The sequence below is a fragment of the Quercus robur genome, chromosome 5 (genome assembly GCF_932294415.1).
Source record: "Quercus robur chromosome 5, dhQueRobu3.1, whole genome shotgun sequence".
Taxonomy (NCBI): Eukaryota; Viridiplantae; Streptophyta; class Magnoliopsida; order Fagales; family Fagaceae; genus Quercus; species Quercus robur.
The window spans coordinates 45455155-45473161 of NC_065538.1; the positions used below are offsets into that span (position 1 = coordinate 45455155).

At 43.9% G+C, this 18007-nt stretch overlaps 1 protein-coding gene across 1 annotated transcript; it reads right to left on the bottom strand.

Annotated features, from left to right (window-relative positions):
- Positions 1-15347: 15347 nt before the first annotated feature.
- On the bottom strand, positions 15348-17889 carry LOC126728243 (uncharacterized). The gene is made up of 2 exons (XM_050434103.1): positions 16700-17889; positions 15348-15354 (listed from the first exon to the last, which is right to left on the bottom strand). The coding sequence occupies exons 1-2, from the start codon at positions 17887-17889 to the stop codon at positions 15348-15350; spliced, it is 1197 nt and encodes a 398-aa protein (XP_050290060.1).
- Positions 17890-18007: the final 118 nt, after the last annotated feature.

Sequence of the window (18007 nt, forward strand, 5' to 3'; positions counted from 1 at the left end):
CATAGAGATTCTATGATGCCAGACTTTGCTAACCAATAATAAAGAAATGATTAAGTGATGTCGCGGAAGCCTAAAGAAAGCACACATGATACTTTCTTGATAGAACAGAAACTAAACTGTTAGTTTCTGGTAGTAAACCTCAAATCTAAGAGGGGTTTCCCTAAATCCACAAGGAGATAAAAACTAGAATCCACCAAAAGAAAATTTGACAAAACATCTATGTTTATTGATGATAGTCTGCCTTACCTTTGACTGTTACAAAACATATAAATACTAAGAAAGAACATCTAAAACCCTAATTCACACTAATTACGCAATTAGGTGACAAAATACTGAAATTTACCAAAAATGACAAAATTGAGTTAAATGCAGAATCATAAACTAAAAGTCTTTAATAGTCGTCCTAAAATAGATGAGACCTTATTTTTACTCTTAAACTAAAAATTATTAATGAAAAACAAATATTACTATAAATAGCAAAAACACTGTTTTCGGGGCCGTAACAAAGGAATTTGCCTAAATTTAGCCAACGTTCGTGGCATTTGTCATGAATCCGGATCAGAATGTTGTTTTCCTTCAACCTGCCAAATTTCATGCAATTTCGACACTATTGTCCCGATGCCCTCTAGTAGCACTCCCCTTTGATCTTGTGTTGTGACTTCCGGCACCCTTGCTGCTTCAGGAAGGCATGTGCTGTCTGTTCAATATTAGTCTCCCCCATTTGAAAAGAACTCGACCCCGAGTTTCCACTATCTGGAGTATCAGGAGGATGGTACTCATACAAATCAGCAACATTGAAGGTGGAAGAAATATTCATGTTTGGTGGAAGAGCAACTACATAAGCATTTTTGTTGGTCTTCTTTGTAATCTGAAAATGGCCCATATTTCTTGTCCTTCAACTTGTTGTAGGTACCAACAGGAAACCTCTCTTTTCTAAGGTAGACCAGCACTAAATCCCCATCAATAAAAATCTTCTCGCGTCTCTTTTTATCAGCTACTTCCTTGTACTTGGCATTAGTAGCTTGTTTTTGTCTCACTTCCTCTTGCATTGCTTGAATACGATCAACCATATTCTCTACAACTTGACTCACCCCTGGAAGCTCAAGTAAGGGTACCGAGTCCAAAGCATGTTTAAAGGGCACATAGTAGACAATGGCAAATGGAGACTTACTAGTGCTTCTTCTGACCAAGCTATTGTAAGCAAACTCTACCTGGGATAATGCAAGATCCCATTGCTTGGTCTCTTCTCCTAAGATACACCGGATCAGATTCCTTAAAGTGCGATTAACTACTTCTATTTGGCCATCAGTCTGAGGATGACTGGTGCTACTGTAATTCAAGGAAGTGTCAAAATGCTTCCACAAGGTCCACCAGAAGTGATTGATGTACTTGGTATCCCAGTCAGAGGTGATGGACTTTGGCACTCCATGCAAATGCACAACTTCTTTAAAGAACAGATTGGCCACTTGAGTAGCATCAGAAGTCTTCTTACATGCTATGAAATAGAACATCTTCGAGTACCCGTTGTACACATAATTTTCGTAAAAGATAAACCACATGATCACGAAATAGTGTAAAAAGTGATCAATTTGTATTGATTTGTATATATGTGAGTACAATCCTCTGTATGAATCTTTACAATGAAAGAGTACAATAAATTCCTTTGATTCGATCTCCAAGAAATGTTACGATCCAAAGGGGCTATGAAGCTTGATCTTGAATCATGCTTTAATGTCTCCAAGTTGAATAAATAGTTGAACATGCTTGATTTGATGCGATGGCCGTTGGCTTGATCTTGAACTAGATTAAAGGAGAATCCCCACTTTGATTTGAAGAAGTAGGAATAGGCCTTGATGAACAATGGAATTCTTGTGAACTTTGGAGATGACTCTCTATTTTGGCAGAGTGTCAATAGTGTTTTCTCTCTAAGTCTTCATTTTTTTTAGCTAAAAGGGCCCCAAGTGATTGATCTTGTGTAGCAATGTAGAGCACTAGAGGTTTTCCTGACATAAACACTCCTAAGACAGGTGGGTTAAGCAAATAGCTTTTAATGCTCTCAATTGCATTCTTGCAAACCTCATCCCATTTAAAGGTGGCATCTCTCCTTATCTATTGACTGAATGGTTGACACCGTTCTGCTAGATGGCCTTGTAAGCTTCGGAGCTCTTATAAGTTCTTTGGTTCGGGCATCCTTTGGATAACGTCTATTTTAGATTGATCCACTTCAATACCTTGATGTTGAATAATAAAGTCTAGAAACTTCTCAGTCGTGACGCCAAATGCGCACTTGAAGGGATTCATTTTGAGTTGGTATTTCCTTAATCGATTAAATACAATGCGCAAGTCCTGTAAATGATCCCTACTTTTCTTTGTCTTAACAACTAGATCATCAACATAACATTGAACAATTTTGTGGAGTATGTCATCGAAAATTCGTTGCATTGCCTGTTGATATGCTGCACCGGCATTCTTGAGCCCAAAAGGCATTACCTTATAACAGTAGATCCCCTTTGGAGTTTGAAAAGCGGTGAGCTCTTCATCCTCAGGTGCCATTCAAATTTGGTTGTATCCTAATGAGCCATCCATGAATGATATTACTTCATGACCAATAGTCGCATCAACCATGAGCTCTGTATTTGGAAGTGGGAAGTCATCCTTTGGGCACACTCTATTTAAGTCTCGAAAATCAACACAAACTCGAATTTGTCCATTTTTCTCTTTAACAGGGACAATTTTTGCAATCCACTTTGGGAATTGTACCTCATGGATGAATCCTGCCTGCTCGAGTTTGTTAACTTCTACCTCAATTTGTGGGAGGAATTCGGGTTGAAAACGATGTTAGGCCTACTTGATCGGGCGCACTCCTTGCTTTATTGCTAATCGGTGAACTGCAATTGTTAGGTCTAAACCTGGCATCTCCTTGTATGTCCAGGCGAACACATCTTTGTACTCCATTAAAAGCTCAAAGTATTTGCTTTCTTCCTCTAGTGTCAAAAGCGAACTCACGTAGATTGGGCGAGATTCCTCATCAATCCCTAAGTTTAATTTTTTGAGCTTATCTACAGTTGCTTGCCCCCCGTCTTCTATTGCCTAAGGGGCTTCATTTGGTTTATCATCTAATGCGTCTGATTCGGAATCAGTTTTCGCTGTCACGTGGCAAAAAGGAAGGACCAGTGTCTTATGATCCTCCTCCCTATCGTCAACTTGCTTCTTGAGCTCTCATGTGTGCATAATAGTTCGCCGCTTTACTTTAAGGGAGTTTCCTATACTAATTTCTACAATCAACTCACGTTTCATACACAAAGGGATAAGACTGTAGGCTTCGGTGCCATTTCTCTTTTATAGGCCACTTTTCCCCTCCTTGGGTCGTGGGGTGTCAGTTGAGCTACTCGTAGACCCAAGCCTATCAAATGCCAACCTACATGTACGTCAGGTTCCTTCCTTTGTAGGGAGAGAAATGCTAAATCCATTAAATACTGACTCTTGAGGAGCAGATGTTTCTAGACGATCATATACAGAAGACTTTGACACAGGCTTCGGCTTCCCCTCCTCCTTAACTTCAAAGGTGATGTGTTGTGATGTCGCCTTTTTTCCTTTCCCTTTGGTTGAGATTCGAACTGGCTCTTGTGATGAATAGCCCAACCTAGTTCTAGGAATCTCAATCACATAGCCTTGTTGCTTCACTTTGCTTTGGGTCGAGTTAAGCCCATGTGACTTCTCTTCCACGTAATCTGAATAAAGTTGCCCCAATTGCGAAGAATTTTTGAAATCATAGCCTAATTTTACCAAAATTTTATACGCTTTAGGGTTGAAACCCTCTTCTGTTCTTCTGACTTGAAATGAATCTTCTTCAACAAGATTATGTGTGGCTCTAATGAAACCTTTGAGTGGGGGTTTTGTCGACGCCACTTTGTCTAACTTCAATAATGGCAAAGTGAAATCACTTTTAAGGATAACGATATCTTCCTCTTGAATAGACTTTTTGCACTTATCTTTAGTCTCCATCATCAACCCAAATGGGGATTGCCCTTCCTTCCGTTTAGACGCAGGCACATATCGTAAGACCATGGGTGCCTCTTTCTCCTCTTCACGAAATTTTTGTCTCACTTCAGAGTTAGGTTGGGGACCTTCCGTGAGGGGCTCGCCTCCTTCCTTATGTTTTGTCTTCTTCTTTTCCGTAGTCTTTTTTTTTTTTTGTGGTACATCGCAAGTTGTGTTGCAATCCAAGTAAAACTTGGCGTCTACAAAGTTAGATTTTGTCACTATAAATGGTTGCAAATCTGCTGTCACCACCTTTATTTGCTTGCCATCACAATACTTGAAGCATTGCTGTAATGTAGAATGTACAACACCATTCCCATGAATCCATGGTCATCCTAACAACAATTTATAAGAAGTCTTCGAATCGATCACATGGAAGAGAGGTCTTGCTTTCAACTTATCAATAGTCACATCTAACCAAATCATGCCGATTGCCCTTTGATCTTCTTGGTTGAAGCCATGGATGACGAGTTGACTTTTGGATAACTCTTCCATGGATATGCCTAGGCGTCTCATTGTTCCTTTCGGCATTATATTGACGGCAAACCCATCGTCTATAAGGATGCGGCTTACTTTTTCCCCTCGTGTGTAACCTGAAACAAAAAATGGTCGATTGTGTGGTTTAGAGCCCAATTGGAGATCCTCATCGGCAAACGCCATCTTGTCGCCGTAGTGAGCACATAAAGCAACCGCGCATGGGTTTCACTTCTCTCTTCCTTGGTTACTTTGGATTCTTCAAGGTTCAATTTTTCCTCCTTTTCGGTAAGGTCTTCTTGATCATCAACATCATGGAAAGAAACCATGTAAGTGGTTGTCATCAGGCTCTCTGTAAGAAAGCCTTTAGGGAGCAACTTTTGTTTCTTCAAACCATTTATTCCCTTCCCTTTGGGAGCAACTTTTGAATTGCTTGCTTGAAGTTCCCTTTTCTTGTAAGGAACATGGGGTTTTGGGTTACGCTGTTTTCAAAGTCTCTTGTAGGTCACAGAAGTCCAACCCTCTTCATCGCCCACCAATTCATCGTCAGCTCTTACATCATCTTAAGGGCTGAAGCATGACATACGCATAGGCTCAAGCGTTCCAAATTGGATGTGCTTGTAATAGGCCCTTGATGTTGATGGCAAGGTAGACCGCACTTTTGTTGGAGTTGGTGACTTCACAGAAATTGGGGATCCAACAGTGAACGTACCATGATTTGCCTCAATAGTTTCATCTAGGTCTAAAAGAATTTTACTATCCTTTGCAAGCCTTAGGATAAGGTCCTTCAGAACAAAACAATTTTCCATAGGGTGACTTACAACTCGATGGTATACGCAGTATTTTGAGTTGTTGGTATGCCCCATTTCATCTAGATGCTTGCATTTTGGAAGCTTGATCACATTCTTCTCTAATAAGTCTTTGAGCATGCCTTGAACGTCGGCATCTAGAAACGGATATGTCTTTTCTTCCATCTCCTTCAAAGTCAATCGTCGCTTCTCCCGCTCTTGCATTGGACCGACCCTTTTCTCCATTCTCTTATTCTCTTTGCTGGAGATCTTCACAGGCTCCATGGCAATGGCCATAGATTCCTTAACCATGGGTTTGGAAGACTTATCCCCTCTCCTCATAACTTTCTTCTCTTTACGCTGCTTGTCAACAGGTAAGCCCTTTTCTCTATGGCTAGATAGGCTAAGCTCCATGTCATGGGCTTGGGTTGCAAGCTCTTCAAAGGTGTGAGGTTTGATTCCTTAGAGGATGTAAAGCAATCCCCAGTGCATACCTTGGATGCACATCGCCACCCCTGAAGACTCGGAAAGGCGATCTTTGTAGTTGAGGCTCAACAAGTGCCAACGATTGATGTAGTCTACCACTAGTTCAACTTTTCATTTCTTCGTGTTGGTTAATTCTGGCATGCTTACGGTACATCGAGTACTGTAGAAATGGTTCAAGAATTCATTTTCCATTTGCTCCTAACTATCAATGGACTCGGGCTCAAGATTCGTGTACCAATCAAAGGCATTCCCTTGAAGAGCACGCATGAATTTCTTCGTGAGCAAGTCCCCATCCATACCAGCATTATTGCAAGTCTCAATGAAATGAGTTATATGTTGCTTCGGATTCCCTTTCCTATCGAATTGTTGAAACTTAGGAGGTTAGTAACCTGCAAGCATTTGTAAAATGTCAATCCTCTTGGTGTATGGTTTTGAATACATTAGAGAGCTTTATGGTGCCCCACCATATTGAGCTCGAATGGTGTTTGTTATCATGTCCTGCAATTGCTGGACAGATAGAGATGAAATTGAGGTAAAGCTCCCTTGTGGATCAGCCTTCTTTGGAGAAGATGTATGAGCACCTTGGGATGTATGCTGATGCATGTGAGAATGGTCTTTGCTGGACTCCCCTCGATTTTAAACCTCAAGCTTGTTCATGAGTGTGGCGATTTGAAGGTGTTTCTCCTCCATAGTCTTGTTAAGTTTAGATATGGCATGTCCTATTTCAGCAATCTTTTCGTCAATGGTGGCAGTCTCCGTCATCATGGCCGCCATAGCTATTGTATAAGAAGAATTCTTTGAGAAGATAGATGAAGTGACTTCTCGGGGGGATCCTTGGGAAGAATCTGACTGTGAAGCAGTACTCGACACATCATCTGATGTAAAATAGTGATATTCGCTCCCTATTGTTAAGTCCTCTAGCAAATGCTGAATCTCCTTTCCTAGAGGAAGTGTGCTTGGTTGTCCTCAAAGTGCTCATGGAGATGACAATCTTTGGCTGGGCTGAAGCACTTATGAGTCTGGTCATAGGAGCTTTCCCCTCAACTTCTTGTGATGTGAGGAGCCTTATTACCTTAGTTTTGTTTCGAGTCATGGGACTTGTGGAAGTACTGTTGCTTGTTGACCCCCTAATGCTTTTGGTAGCATTCTTGGGCATTTGAGACTTCTTCGAGGCCATTGATCTTGGTGGATTGGAGACTTGAAGATTTCAAGGATGGAGAAAGAGATGAGAGGCAGAGTGGTTGCACCGAGCATGCCAAAAATTTGTACACACAATTTTCGTAAAAGATAAATCACACAACCACGAAATAGTGTAACAAATAATCAATTTGTATTGATTTGTATATATGTGAGTACAATCCTCTGTATGAATCTTTACAATGAAATAGTACAATTAATTCCTCTTATTTGATCTCCAAGAAACGATACGATCCAAAGGGGCTATAAAGCTTGATCTTGAATCATGCTTTGATGTCTCCAAGTTGAATGAATAGTTGAACGTGCTTGATTTGATGCGAGGGTCGTTGGGTTGATCTCAAACTAGATTAAAAAAGAATCCCCACTTTGATTTGAAGAAGTAGGAATAGGCCTTGATGAACAATGGAATTCTTGTGAACTTTAGAGATGAGTCTTTATTTTTGCAGTGTCAGTAGTGTTTTCTCTCTAAGTCTTCCCTTTTCTCATATGAGAAGCCTCTATTTATAGGCAACTTAATAGTATTTAATTTGGAATTTTCTCTCAGTATTTATTGAGAGTTGAATTATGAATTTAATTTGGTATATCATTTAATAAAAACTTTCCATATAGGTCTTTTCTTCTGATGTTGCCATATGGCTTTCTTCATTTGATATTGCCACGTGCCTTGATTTCATTTGCTAATCGTTCACATCATCAATTGGAGATTAATTTGATCAAACATATTTTATCATGAACAATCAGACGGTTGTGAATACATCATAAAATTTTGATGTCTACACTTTTCAACCACAAGAAAAATAGAATCCATACCTCGCTAGGTTTGAGGAAGACCCGGTATAAAGTCCATACCTCGCTAGTGCAATAGTTTTATCTTTGCCCATATGTCCTCCCAAACCTCCACCATGTAGCTTCCTAATAATCTGCTCCCCGAAAGAGAAAACCATCCTGGTTGTACATACTACTAACAGCAATATGAGTTTGTTGACACTTACACAAAATATCACCAAAATCCCCATCATTCTCGTATAGCTCCTTGAGGCAATCAAACCCTACAACTTCAATACGTACGGTGGTCAACAAAGATGCTCGCCTGCTGAGCGCATCTACCACCTTATTAGTGACACCAAAGTTGTGCTTCAATGTGAAATAGAAGCATTGTATATAAGCTACCCACCAAGCATGCATCCTGTTAATGCTTACTTGACTATTGATATGCTTCAATGCCTGATGATCTGTATATAATACAAACTCCCTCTGAATCAGGCAGTGCTCCCAATGCTTAAGAGTCTATACTGTAGCAAAGAACTCCAGCTCATAGGTCGACCATTTACTTCGAGCTTCACAAACTTTCTCACTGAAGAATGCTACTGGTCTGTTGTCTTATGAAAGAACAATGCTTATAGAATCTGACCTTCTTGAGGATTCATCCTTTAATGTGGCAGATTTGGTAAACTAGCTCCAGGAGCTAAATCAATGCAATGCTGGATGTCGCGCATTGGTGGTAAACTTGCAGGTAGCTCTTTTGGAAAAAGCTCTTCAAACTCCTTGATCAATGATTGAATTGCCTTAGGTACCTTAGATACCTTCCACGACTCTTCATCCATCACCACTACAACATGTACCTGTTTCAACTCCTTACACTCCCTGTTAAACTCATCCTTATTGTTGACTATCAGAAGTGATGGCTTCCCCTCCATTTTAAAAGCTTTAGGTACACTGCATTCCTTAATAGGACTAAGGATAATTTTTCTGCCATTCTTAAAGAACACACCCACATTATCCTTACACCTATGAGTAGCATCTACATCATACTGCCAAGGTGCACCCAATATTAAGTGACATGCATCCATTTCAACAACATCACAAACTACTTCATCTACATAACATTTACCCATAGAAAAAGTAACATGACATTGTTAAGTAACAAGAGTTTTCGTACCTTTCTCGATTCAACCTATCTTGTACGGAGAGAGATGCTTTTCTGTCTTTAGTCCTAACTTAGTAACCAAACTCTTCGACATGATGTTCTCTACACTACCACTATCAATGATCAAATCACAAACCCTCTTACTGATGATGCATCGTGCTCGAAAGATCTCATTCGACTAATCACCGTATTCCACCCTTAGTGTGAGCAAAACCTCTAAATCATCAAAGACCTGCCTAATGCACACCTTCCTCATCTTCTTGTACCTCATTGGGATTATAGGCATATGGATTAGCATCATTATACACCTCTTCACCCTCCTGTTCACCTTCTACCTCGCCCTCTTTTGCCACTACCAAATTCACTAAGGCTCGCTTAGGGCAAGTACTAGATCGATGTCATGGTTCTCCGCACCTGTAGCACTTATTCCCAGATGGCCTAGCATAAGGTTTGGCATTCGTTATCGATTGGGCTACAAAACCTGTTATTACCACTGTGGACTGGTTGACACCACTATTCTCCCTAACCACGAGTTGTGATCATGGTGTAAACGTGGGTTGTTTACCTTTGTTGGCAGTGGAACTGGATGACTCCGAACTTCGGTTGGAAAATTTCAAACTTGCCTTGAGATGCTGATATTCTATTTTCTTGAATAGGGTTACAGCCTCATTTAAAGTATATAGGGTTTGTAAGGATACCTAATCTCGGATGGAAACTCGTAACCCATGTACAAATCTGGATATCCGTTGATCTTTAGTTTCCTCCAAATCATTGCAATTAGCCAACTTGTCAAACTCCTCCATGTACTCATTAACTGTTTGAGTACCCTGCCTGCAATCCTAGTACTGTCTGAACAACTCCTATTGATAATTTGGTGGTAAGAACCAATCTGTCATTAATCTTTTCATCCTTCTCCATGATCATATTAGAAGCTTTCGTTCACGGGTATGGTTTAATTGAACATCCCACTAGGCAGATGCTCCTCCCTTCAATTTGTAAGCCACCAAACACACTTGTTTGCCATCTGCAGTACCCATATAATCGAAAAATTTCTCCACCTCACTGACCCAATGCAGATACTCTTCAATGGAGACATTACCAGTAAAGGATGATAACTCTACTTTCATCTGATAGTCCCTCTACTCTTGATAATCTTGGTCATTATCCCTTATAGGACCACAATGACTACCAAGGACTTTTTATGCGTACTCCTCATCCTCACTGTTCTCTTCATTATAGTCTTGCTGCCTATTCCAATTTGGACAGAAATGTGGAGGGCCACAAGATTAGTTATCACGTCACTTTTCGTCATCATGATAAGGGTTTCGGTTAAGCAGGGTGGCAAGCGCTTCTTGAATCTGGTCCAGAGTTTGTTGGCTGAATCACGAAACTGTTGATTTTCATCATGAAATCAAGGAACTCAGCCCTAGTGAGGACTAGGTTGTTAACATCATCACCACCATTATTGTTGTGGTGGTCACCATCTCGCCGGTTAGCCATCAGACCAGGGTAAGTCAAGACTCTGATACCAACTGATGTTGTGGAAGCCTGAAGAAAGTACACACGATACTCTCTTGATGGAACAGAAACTAAACTATTAGATTTTGGTAATAAACCTCGATTAACAAGGGGTTTCCTTGAATCCACAAGGAAATAAAAATTGGAATCCACCAGAAGAAAATTTGACAAAACATCTATGTTTATTGATGATAGTCTGCCTTGGCTCTGATGGCTACAAAACATATAAATATTGGGAAAAAAAATGTCTAAAACCCTAATTTGCACTAATTACACAATTAGGTGACAAAATACCAAAATTTACCGAAAATGGCAAACTTGAGTTAAATGTAGAATCATAAACTACTGACTTAAGGATCATCCCAAAACAGACAGAGCCTTATTCTGAATTTTAAACTAAAAGTTATTAAGGAAAAACAAATATTACTATAAATAGCAAAAACACTGTTTTCAGGGCCTTAACGAAGGAATTTGCCTAAATTTAGCTGATATTTGTGGCATTTGTCATGAATCTAGATCAGAATGTCGTTTCCCTTTCACCTGCCAAATTTCATGCAATTCTGACACTGCTACCCCGATGCCCTCTACTGGCACCCCCTTTTGATCTTGTGTTGTGACTTCCGGTGCCCCTACTGCTTCAAGAAGGCATGTGTTATCTGTTCTACATCAATAAGATGGATTGGACATCTTTCATAACTTGAGTTTGGTGGGAATGGAAAGGGAAAACGCTTTGTTTCCTTCCCATCAAGAAAACTATTTTATTATTTAATTGAGAAGATCATGATCTTCACTAGGGGTGTGCAAAATATCAGCTTGACCTGCCACTAGGGGATCATGATCTTCACTAGCATTAGGTAACATTCCTTATTTTGCAATTTGTGTAGATGCATTTACATTTACATACATACAGACATTTAATACATATACATATATGGAAAGAGTAATGCTACAGACACAAACTATTTTACAATATTTTTACAAATTGTTGATGTGACCAACCTCTTATTAGTTTTTGTAGAGGTCGTTTTTGAATCCCAGGCCCAGCAAGCAAGTGGTTCTGGCCCAAAAGTCCCCAGACAATGAATTTGTAGAGAGTGGGTTACAGAGCTAGGACTAGACGAAGTGAACGTCAGTTAGATGTACGCCATGCAATACGTTGAACGTGAGAATATTCCGCTTACGTTTGATAAGATATCGGTCCGAGGAGACGTATACGTGCACCTCTTGCTTTGTATACAGACTAAAGAGTTCTGTTCCCTTTTCTCTCTTTTTCCTCTCAATTCTCCGATCCCCTCTTCAAGGGGATCTCCTTTTCTTATATAGCCTCCTTGAATTGATAAGAACCTTACACTTGTTAGCCATCTGGACCTTCACTTGAGTGCCTGTCCCATCGGACATCTTCTTTGTCTTTCTGTGAGTTGCACTGGCCAGCGTAATACTGTTCGCCTGTCTTCTCCACATTAATGCGGCTGAAAAAGTAGCTTTCTTGCATTTAATGCGGCAGTTGTGGCTTCTCCCTGATGCCTTACGTTTTCTTCCTTCCTGCTATGTGAGGCTCACCTTCCTACCCACGTTCACCTGAATGGATTCTTCACTGTGTAGGGGACGCATATTGGGCCCATGTTTGTGTGTCCGAGGAGGCATTCCTCCTCGGACGTCTTTTGGATCAAAACCGGGCTCAACAGGGTTGGGCCGGAAGTCGCTCGGGCCCTTATTCCCCGTTGGGTCATGGTTGGGCCTTGTGTGGGTCCACAGGCCCATTTGTTGGTTTTGGGAATTTCATCCCTACAATAGCCCCTCAAAATTCCAGCTCCTTCTTTCTTGTCCGAGGAGGAAGGGCAGGATTTTGACATTCATAAGATTATTTACTGTGGGTCCCTACTTTACTTGCGCGGAGGTATGCTTCTCACGTGCCTCATTAATGACGGAGGTGGTTAATGACCCCATGTGGCGCTAATTACTGCTTTTTAGCGGTTTTGGATATTTTGATCCGACGGTTGAACGCTAGATCAACGGTTGAGATCATTTCCGTTTCCCTAGGCAGGAAGATGTCTGTCCGGCTTCTCCTAGATACATAAGACTTTTGAAGGCATTTCCTTCTCGTTTTTGGACAAGCGTTCGAGCACTCAGATCACTCTCGCACTCTCCCTTTTATAGCGTTCAAGCTTTCGCAGTCGTCCCCTTGGAGATTTCCTGCCAGTTCCTCACCCGTAAGTGCGCACTTCCTTTTCCATTGCCCTTTTCCGGCGTTATTTCTTAAGTAAATTGTTTTCGTGTCACCTAGGATTAGAGGGATGGGTAAGCTTGACAAGATGGTAGATTCCCCGGCCGGTATGGAAGGCTTCAGGGCCAAATACCGTATTCCGCCGGAGGTAGGTATAGAGTATTGTCATCTGGAGGACCTCTTTATCAAGAGAAGGACGGGGCAGGTGGCCATTCCGGTGATAGCCTTTGTGGAAGGAGGAATGACCATCCCTATGGGGAGGATAACTAGGGATTACTTGCGTGGTCATAGGTTGGCCCCTCACCAATGCGTCGCGAATATGTTCCGGATCCTGGGGTGCATAGAGGTCCTGAACAATCAGATGAACCTCGACCTCTCATGGCATGATGGCATGATGTGGTTCATCTATATGAATTGCACAACCTCGGCGACTCATATTACTTAAAGTCCAGGTCCGATGAGGTGAGGTTCATATCCTGCCTTCCCAAGTCCAACAAAGGCTTGAAGGACGACCTTTTGATCGTTTCCGGGCCGTGGCACGACGGTCTTCACTACCTAGTCAAGGCAGGAAAACCAGGTGGGGCACCATAGAGTTAGATCCCTTGGAAAGGATTTTAGTTCTAATCTTTTTTTTTTTTTTTATATTCTGACTTTGCTTGTTTTCCTCCTCGGACTAATACATCCCTCTCTTCGGATCTTGCAGACAAGAAGCATACGACTCCTCGGCTTAGCCTGGTCAACGTCCAGGCACTCAACTTTCTTCTAAGGTCTGAGATTTACGTGAGTTCAGACGGTCAGTTACGATCCGCGCCTCTAATTTTGGACTACGTGCCCCTCACTCGTGCCTTAGTAGAGTCCGGCCAAGCAATTAGGGCAGGTAGTCCGCGATTAGCACTGATAGACGTCTCCGTACCAGGCTTTCTTGCCTCGAGAGATTTACCCCCCGTCCAGTTGCCTGCTCAGCATGCCTTTCCCGCAGTAGTTATCCCAGAGGAAGAAGCCGGTTCCTCGCACTCGTCTTTGGAGGATCAGATGACCAATTTCACTTTGCTGAGGAGGGAGAGGTGTCGGCCAGGATAGTAGAGCTATCAGATTCTGATTCAGATCTGGACCGCGCCTCAGCAGCCCCTGACTTGGGTTTAGTAACTGCACAAGTTGGTACCAGCCAAGAGCCTGAAGAAGAAGAAGGAATGGACTTGAGACAAAGGTCTGGCCTCAAGGGCCTTCTTGCCAATAGGAACAAAGGGCAGTCTTCCAAGGATGCCCAAAAGGAGTAGCCGACCTCCAAGGCTCCTCCTCCTCCTCCTCCCACCTCGGATATGGCGCTGCAGCCTATGCCCAACTTAAGGCGAAAAAGGCTTGTGGGGGAGTTGGAGGAGGGTGAGGTTGGCCAAGAAAAAGCCAAACCTCAGAAGAAGGGCAAAGAGACCAAGGAGCCCAAAGAGAAGAGGACCAAGTCCATTGATAGCCGAGACGAGGCGGCTATTCGGAGGGAACAACGGATATGGTCGCCACGGCTCGAACTGGATGGCACTCCAATTTCTTGGGATGCAACTTTGTGGGAATCCCAACGAAGGGAGGCGTCATTCTTGGCTGAGGCACTGCAGCAGCCTCTTCTTTTGCCTCGCGACATGCAAGGGCTCCGGGATACTCAACAACCAGAGCTCTTCATGTCGCTGAAGAGGGATATGGCAATGGTAAGCGGAAATTTTTATTATCTTGCTCCCCTGTTACGCATCCGTTTATCCACCATTCTCTTTGATTAAGTTTTTATTCTCCTGGTGCAGGTCACCCAGCAAATCTTCGTAGCTGAGGAGTGGGCCAAGAAGGCACGTGAGGACCTTCATAAAGAGGCTCAGTGCCGCCGTATTGCCGAGAGGGCTACTGGCGACCTCAAGAAGGAGAATGATAGCCTGAGCCATGAAGTGAAGGAGGCGAAGAAGGGGTGGGACAGCGCGGAAGCCGGCCTAAAAAATGCCATTAAGCAGGCTGAGGATCTGCGCCTACAGCTCCGCCAGTCCGAGGAAAATCTTAGGGCAGAGAAGCAGGCGGTTTCAGATCTCAAAGCCGAGCTTACAAAGGTTAAGGGGGAGGCCCGCCTGGCAAGGGAGGCGGCCGAGAAGGCAGTGGCAGCCTCTTATGATCGCGGGGTCAAGGACACTGAGGTCAGGCTAGCCGAGGAGGTGGCAACTGTATGCAGGGAATACATCACCCTGTCTTGGGGTGTGGCCTTGGACCGGGCGGCAGTCCCAGCGGATTCCGACCTTAGGAAAACTGAGAATATCTTTTTTCCTGAGGACGTTCGTGAGATTCCTGACGAGGTCACGACTGAAGAGCCTTCCCCCACGAAGGCTTTGGCCTCGGACTCCGTTACGCCTGAAGCTGAAGGTGCACGGCCGGCCGGGAAAGACAAGTTATCCAAGGACAGCCTTTCAATTAGGGAGGTCGTTGCACAGGCTAAGGAAACTGTTCCGGGATCACAGCCAGCAGGCGACCAAGCTGGGCCTGCTCAGGGATCAGATTTGGGAAAGTAGTGTAGGATCTTTTTTGTTAGATCTTTCATACTTTGTTTTGTTTAACGGCTGTAAAAGGATTGATTTTGGGGATTTTAATGAAAGATGTGATTTCCTTTTCCTCTTGTTGTTTTACTTTGTCTTCTGTTTTTTGTCATGGATGGATGTTTATTCTGTCTTTAACTGCTGAAAACCAAGCGTGAATGAATGAATGTATAAAGAATGATAGTCAACAATCGTTGCGAGGTTAATTTCCCCCAAGTTTGTGGTCCGAGGAGTCATGCAGGACTTGGGTTCTGTTTAACTCTTTATGAGAATCGTTGCGAGGTTAATTTCCCCCAAGTCTGTGGTCCGAGGAGCCATGCAGGACTTGGGTTCTGTTTAACTCTTTATGAGAAACGTTGCGAGGTTAATTTCCCCCAAGTCTGTGGTCCGAGGAGCCATGCAGGACTTGGGTTCTGCATGGCTCTTATCCCAAATAGCTGTACAGAAACACGGCATCAAGCGTGGTGTCTTTCATTAATAACAGTACCTTTTCAGGTTATTTACATTCCACGGACGTGGTACTACATGTTCGTCCAAGTCTTCCAAAAAGTACGCCCTAATACCGGCTACGGATGTGATACGGTATGGGCCCTCCCAGTTTGGTCCAAGCTTTCCCCATGCAGGGTTCCTCGCGGTGCCCAGGACTTTCCTCAGCACTAGATCCCCGGGCGTCAAGGGCCTTGACTTCACCTTGGCGTCGTAGCCCTGTTTGAGCTTTTGCTGATAATAAGCTAGGTGAACCCTCGCACTTTCCCTTTTCTCTTCAAGGAGATCCAGGCTTTTCTCCAGAAGGCTGTTGTTAGCAACGGGGTTGAAGGCAGTAGTCCTCTGGGTGGGGAAGTTTATCTTCAGTGGGATGACAGCCTCGGCTCCGTAGGTCATGGAAAAGGGGGTTTTTCCCGTGGACCTGCGAGGCGTGGTGCGGTATGTCCACAAGACGTGGGCTAACTCTTCAACCCACCTCCCTTTCGCGTCGTCCAACCTCTTCTTCAGTCCATTCACTATGGTTTTGTTGATGGCTTCCGCCTGACCGTTACCCTGTGGGTAGGCTGGTGTAGAGTATCGGTTGATAATCCCTAGCCCATTGCAATATTCTCTAAAGGCCTTGCTGTCAAATTGGAGGCCGTTGTCCGAGATCAGGGTGTGCGGGGTCCCGAACCTAGTGACAATGTTTTTCCAGACAAATTTCTTGACGTCGACGTCCCTGATGTTTGCCAGCGCCTCAGCTTCGACCCACTTCGTGAAGTAATCGGTGCCGACGAGAACAAACTTCCTGTTCCCAGCCGCTTTGGGGAACGACCCTAGTATGTTTAGGCCCCATTGTGCGAATGGCCAAGGACTGGACAGCGGGTTAAGTTCTCCGCCCGGCTGATGTATGTTCGGGGCGAACCTTTGGCATTGGTCGCATTTCTTCACATATTCCAGAGCCTCTTTATGCATGCTCGGCCACCAGTAACCCAACGTCAAGGCCCTGTGGGAGAGGGACCTTCCCCCCGTATGGCTTCCACAGATCCCTTTGTGTAACTCTTCTAGTATGAGTTCTGTAGCCTCTGGGTGCACACACAGCAGGTATGGCCCCGAGAATGACCGTCGGTAAAGCTTGGAGTCCTCGGACAGCCAGAATCGAGAAGCTTTCCTCCTGATCTTGTCAGCCTCAACCTTGTCGTTCGGCAAGGTGTCGTGCTTTAAGAACATCACCAGGGGGTCCATCCAGCTAGGTCCTGCCCCGACGTTATGTACCCGAGTTCCGTTAGCCTTCTCTGTTGTTGGGCGGTAGAGATCTTCAACTAAAATAACCCGCGGAAGGGGTTGAGCCGAGGAGGTGGCCAGTGTTGCGAGGGAATCAGCATGGGTGTTCCCACTCCTGGGTATATACGTCACACAGAAGTCATCGAAATGGGTCTGTAGGTGTTTAGGTCGGGCCAGGTAACTTTGCATCCTTTCATCCTTCGCCTCCAATTCCCCATTTACTTGTCCCACAACGAGTCTCGAGTCCGAGAATATGCTTGCGCATTTTCCACCCAATTTCCGGATCATTGACATCCCCTCCAACAGTGCCTCATACTCGGCTTCGTTATTCATGGCAGAGAATCCGAGCCTCAACGACTTCTCTATGGTTATCCCTTCGGGAGAGACTAGAACGAGCCCTACTCCTGAGCCCCTTTGGTTTGCTGCACCATCGATGTGTGCTCTCCACCTATTATGCTCATGTTGAGAGATCGTGTTGACCAGTTTCCCATCAGCAATTGGCGACCCCGACATTTCCGTCCCTTCTAGGGTGGGCTCTACAAATTCAGCCACTAGATCGGTAAGGACCTGGCCTTTTATGGCGGTACGAGGCATGTATCTAATGTCGAAGGCGCCCAAGATTGTTCCCCACTTGGCTATTCTACCTGTGTAGTCGACGCTGCGGAGGACTGATTTCAGTGGAAGTTGAGTCAGCACAACTACTGTATGTGCTTGAAAATAGTGGGGGAGCTTCCGCGTGGCTTGTACGACGGCCAATATAGCTTTTTCGAGGGGGAGATACCGGATCTCTGCCTCCTGCAGCGATTTTCTTACATAGTACACGGGCCGCTGCGTGCTGTTGTCTTCTCGGATTAACACTAAGCTCACCGCATGAGAGGCTACTGCGATGTATGCGAACAACACCTCGTCGGCATCGGGACTGGACATGATCGGTGGTCGGGCGAGGTATTCCTTGAGCTGTTGGAAAGCTAAAGCACACTCTTCAGTCTACTCAAAGCCTGCATCTGTCCGCTAAGCGGGAGATGAAACGGTTTAAAGCAGCTAT

Coding starts and splice junctions, on each gene's coding strand:
- LOC126728243 (XM_050434103.1), bottom strand. CDS start 17,889: ATGTCCAGTCCCGATGCCGACGAGGTGTTGTTCGCATACATCGCAGTA.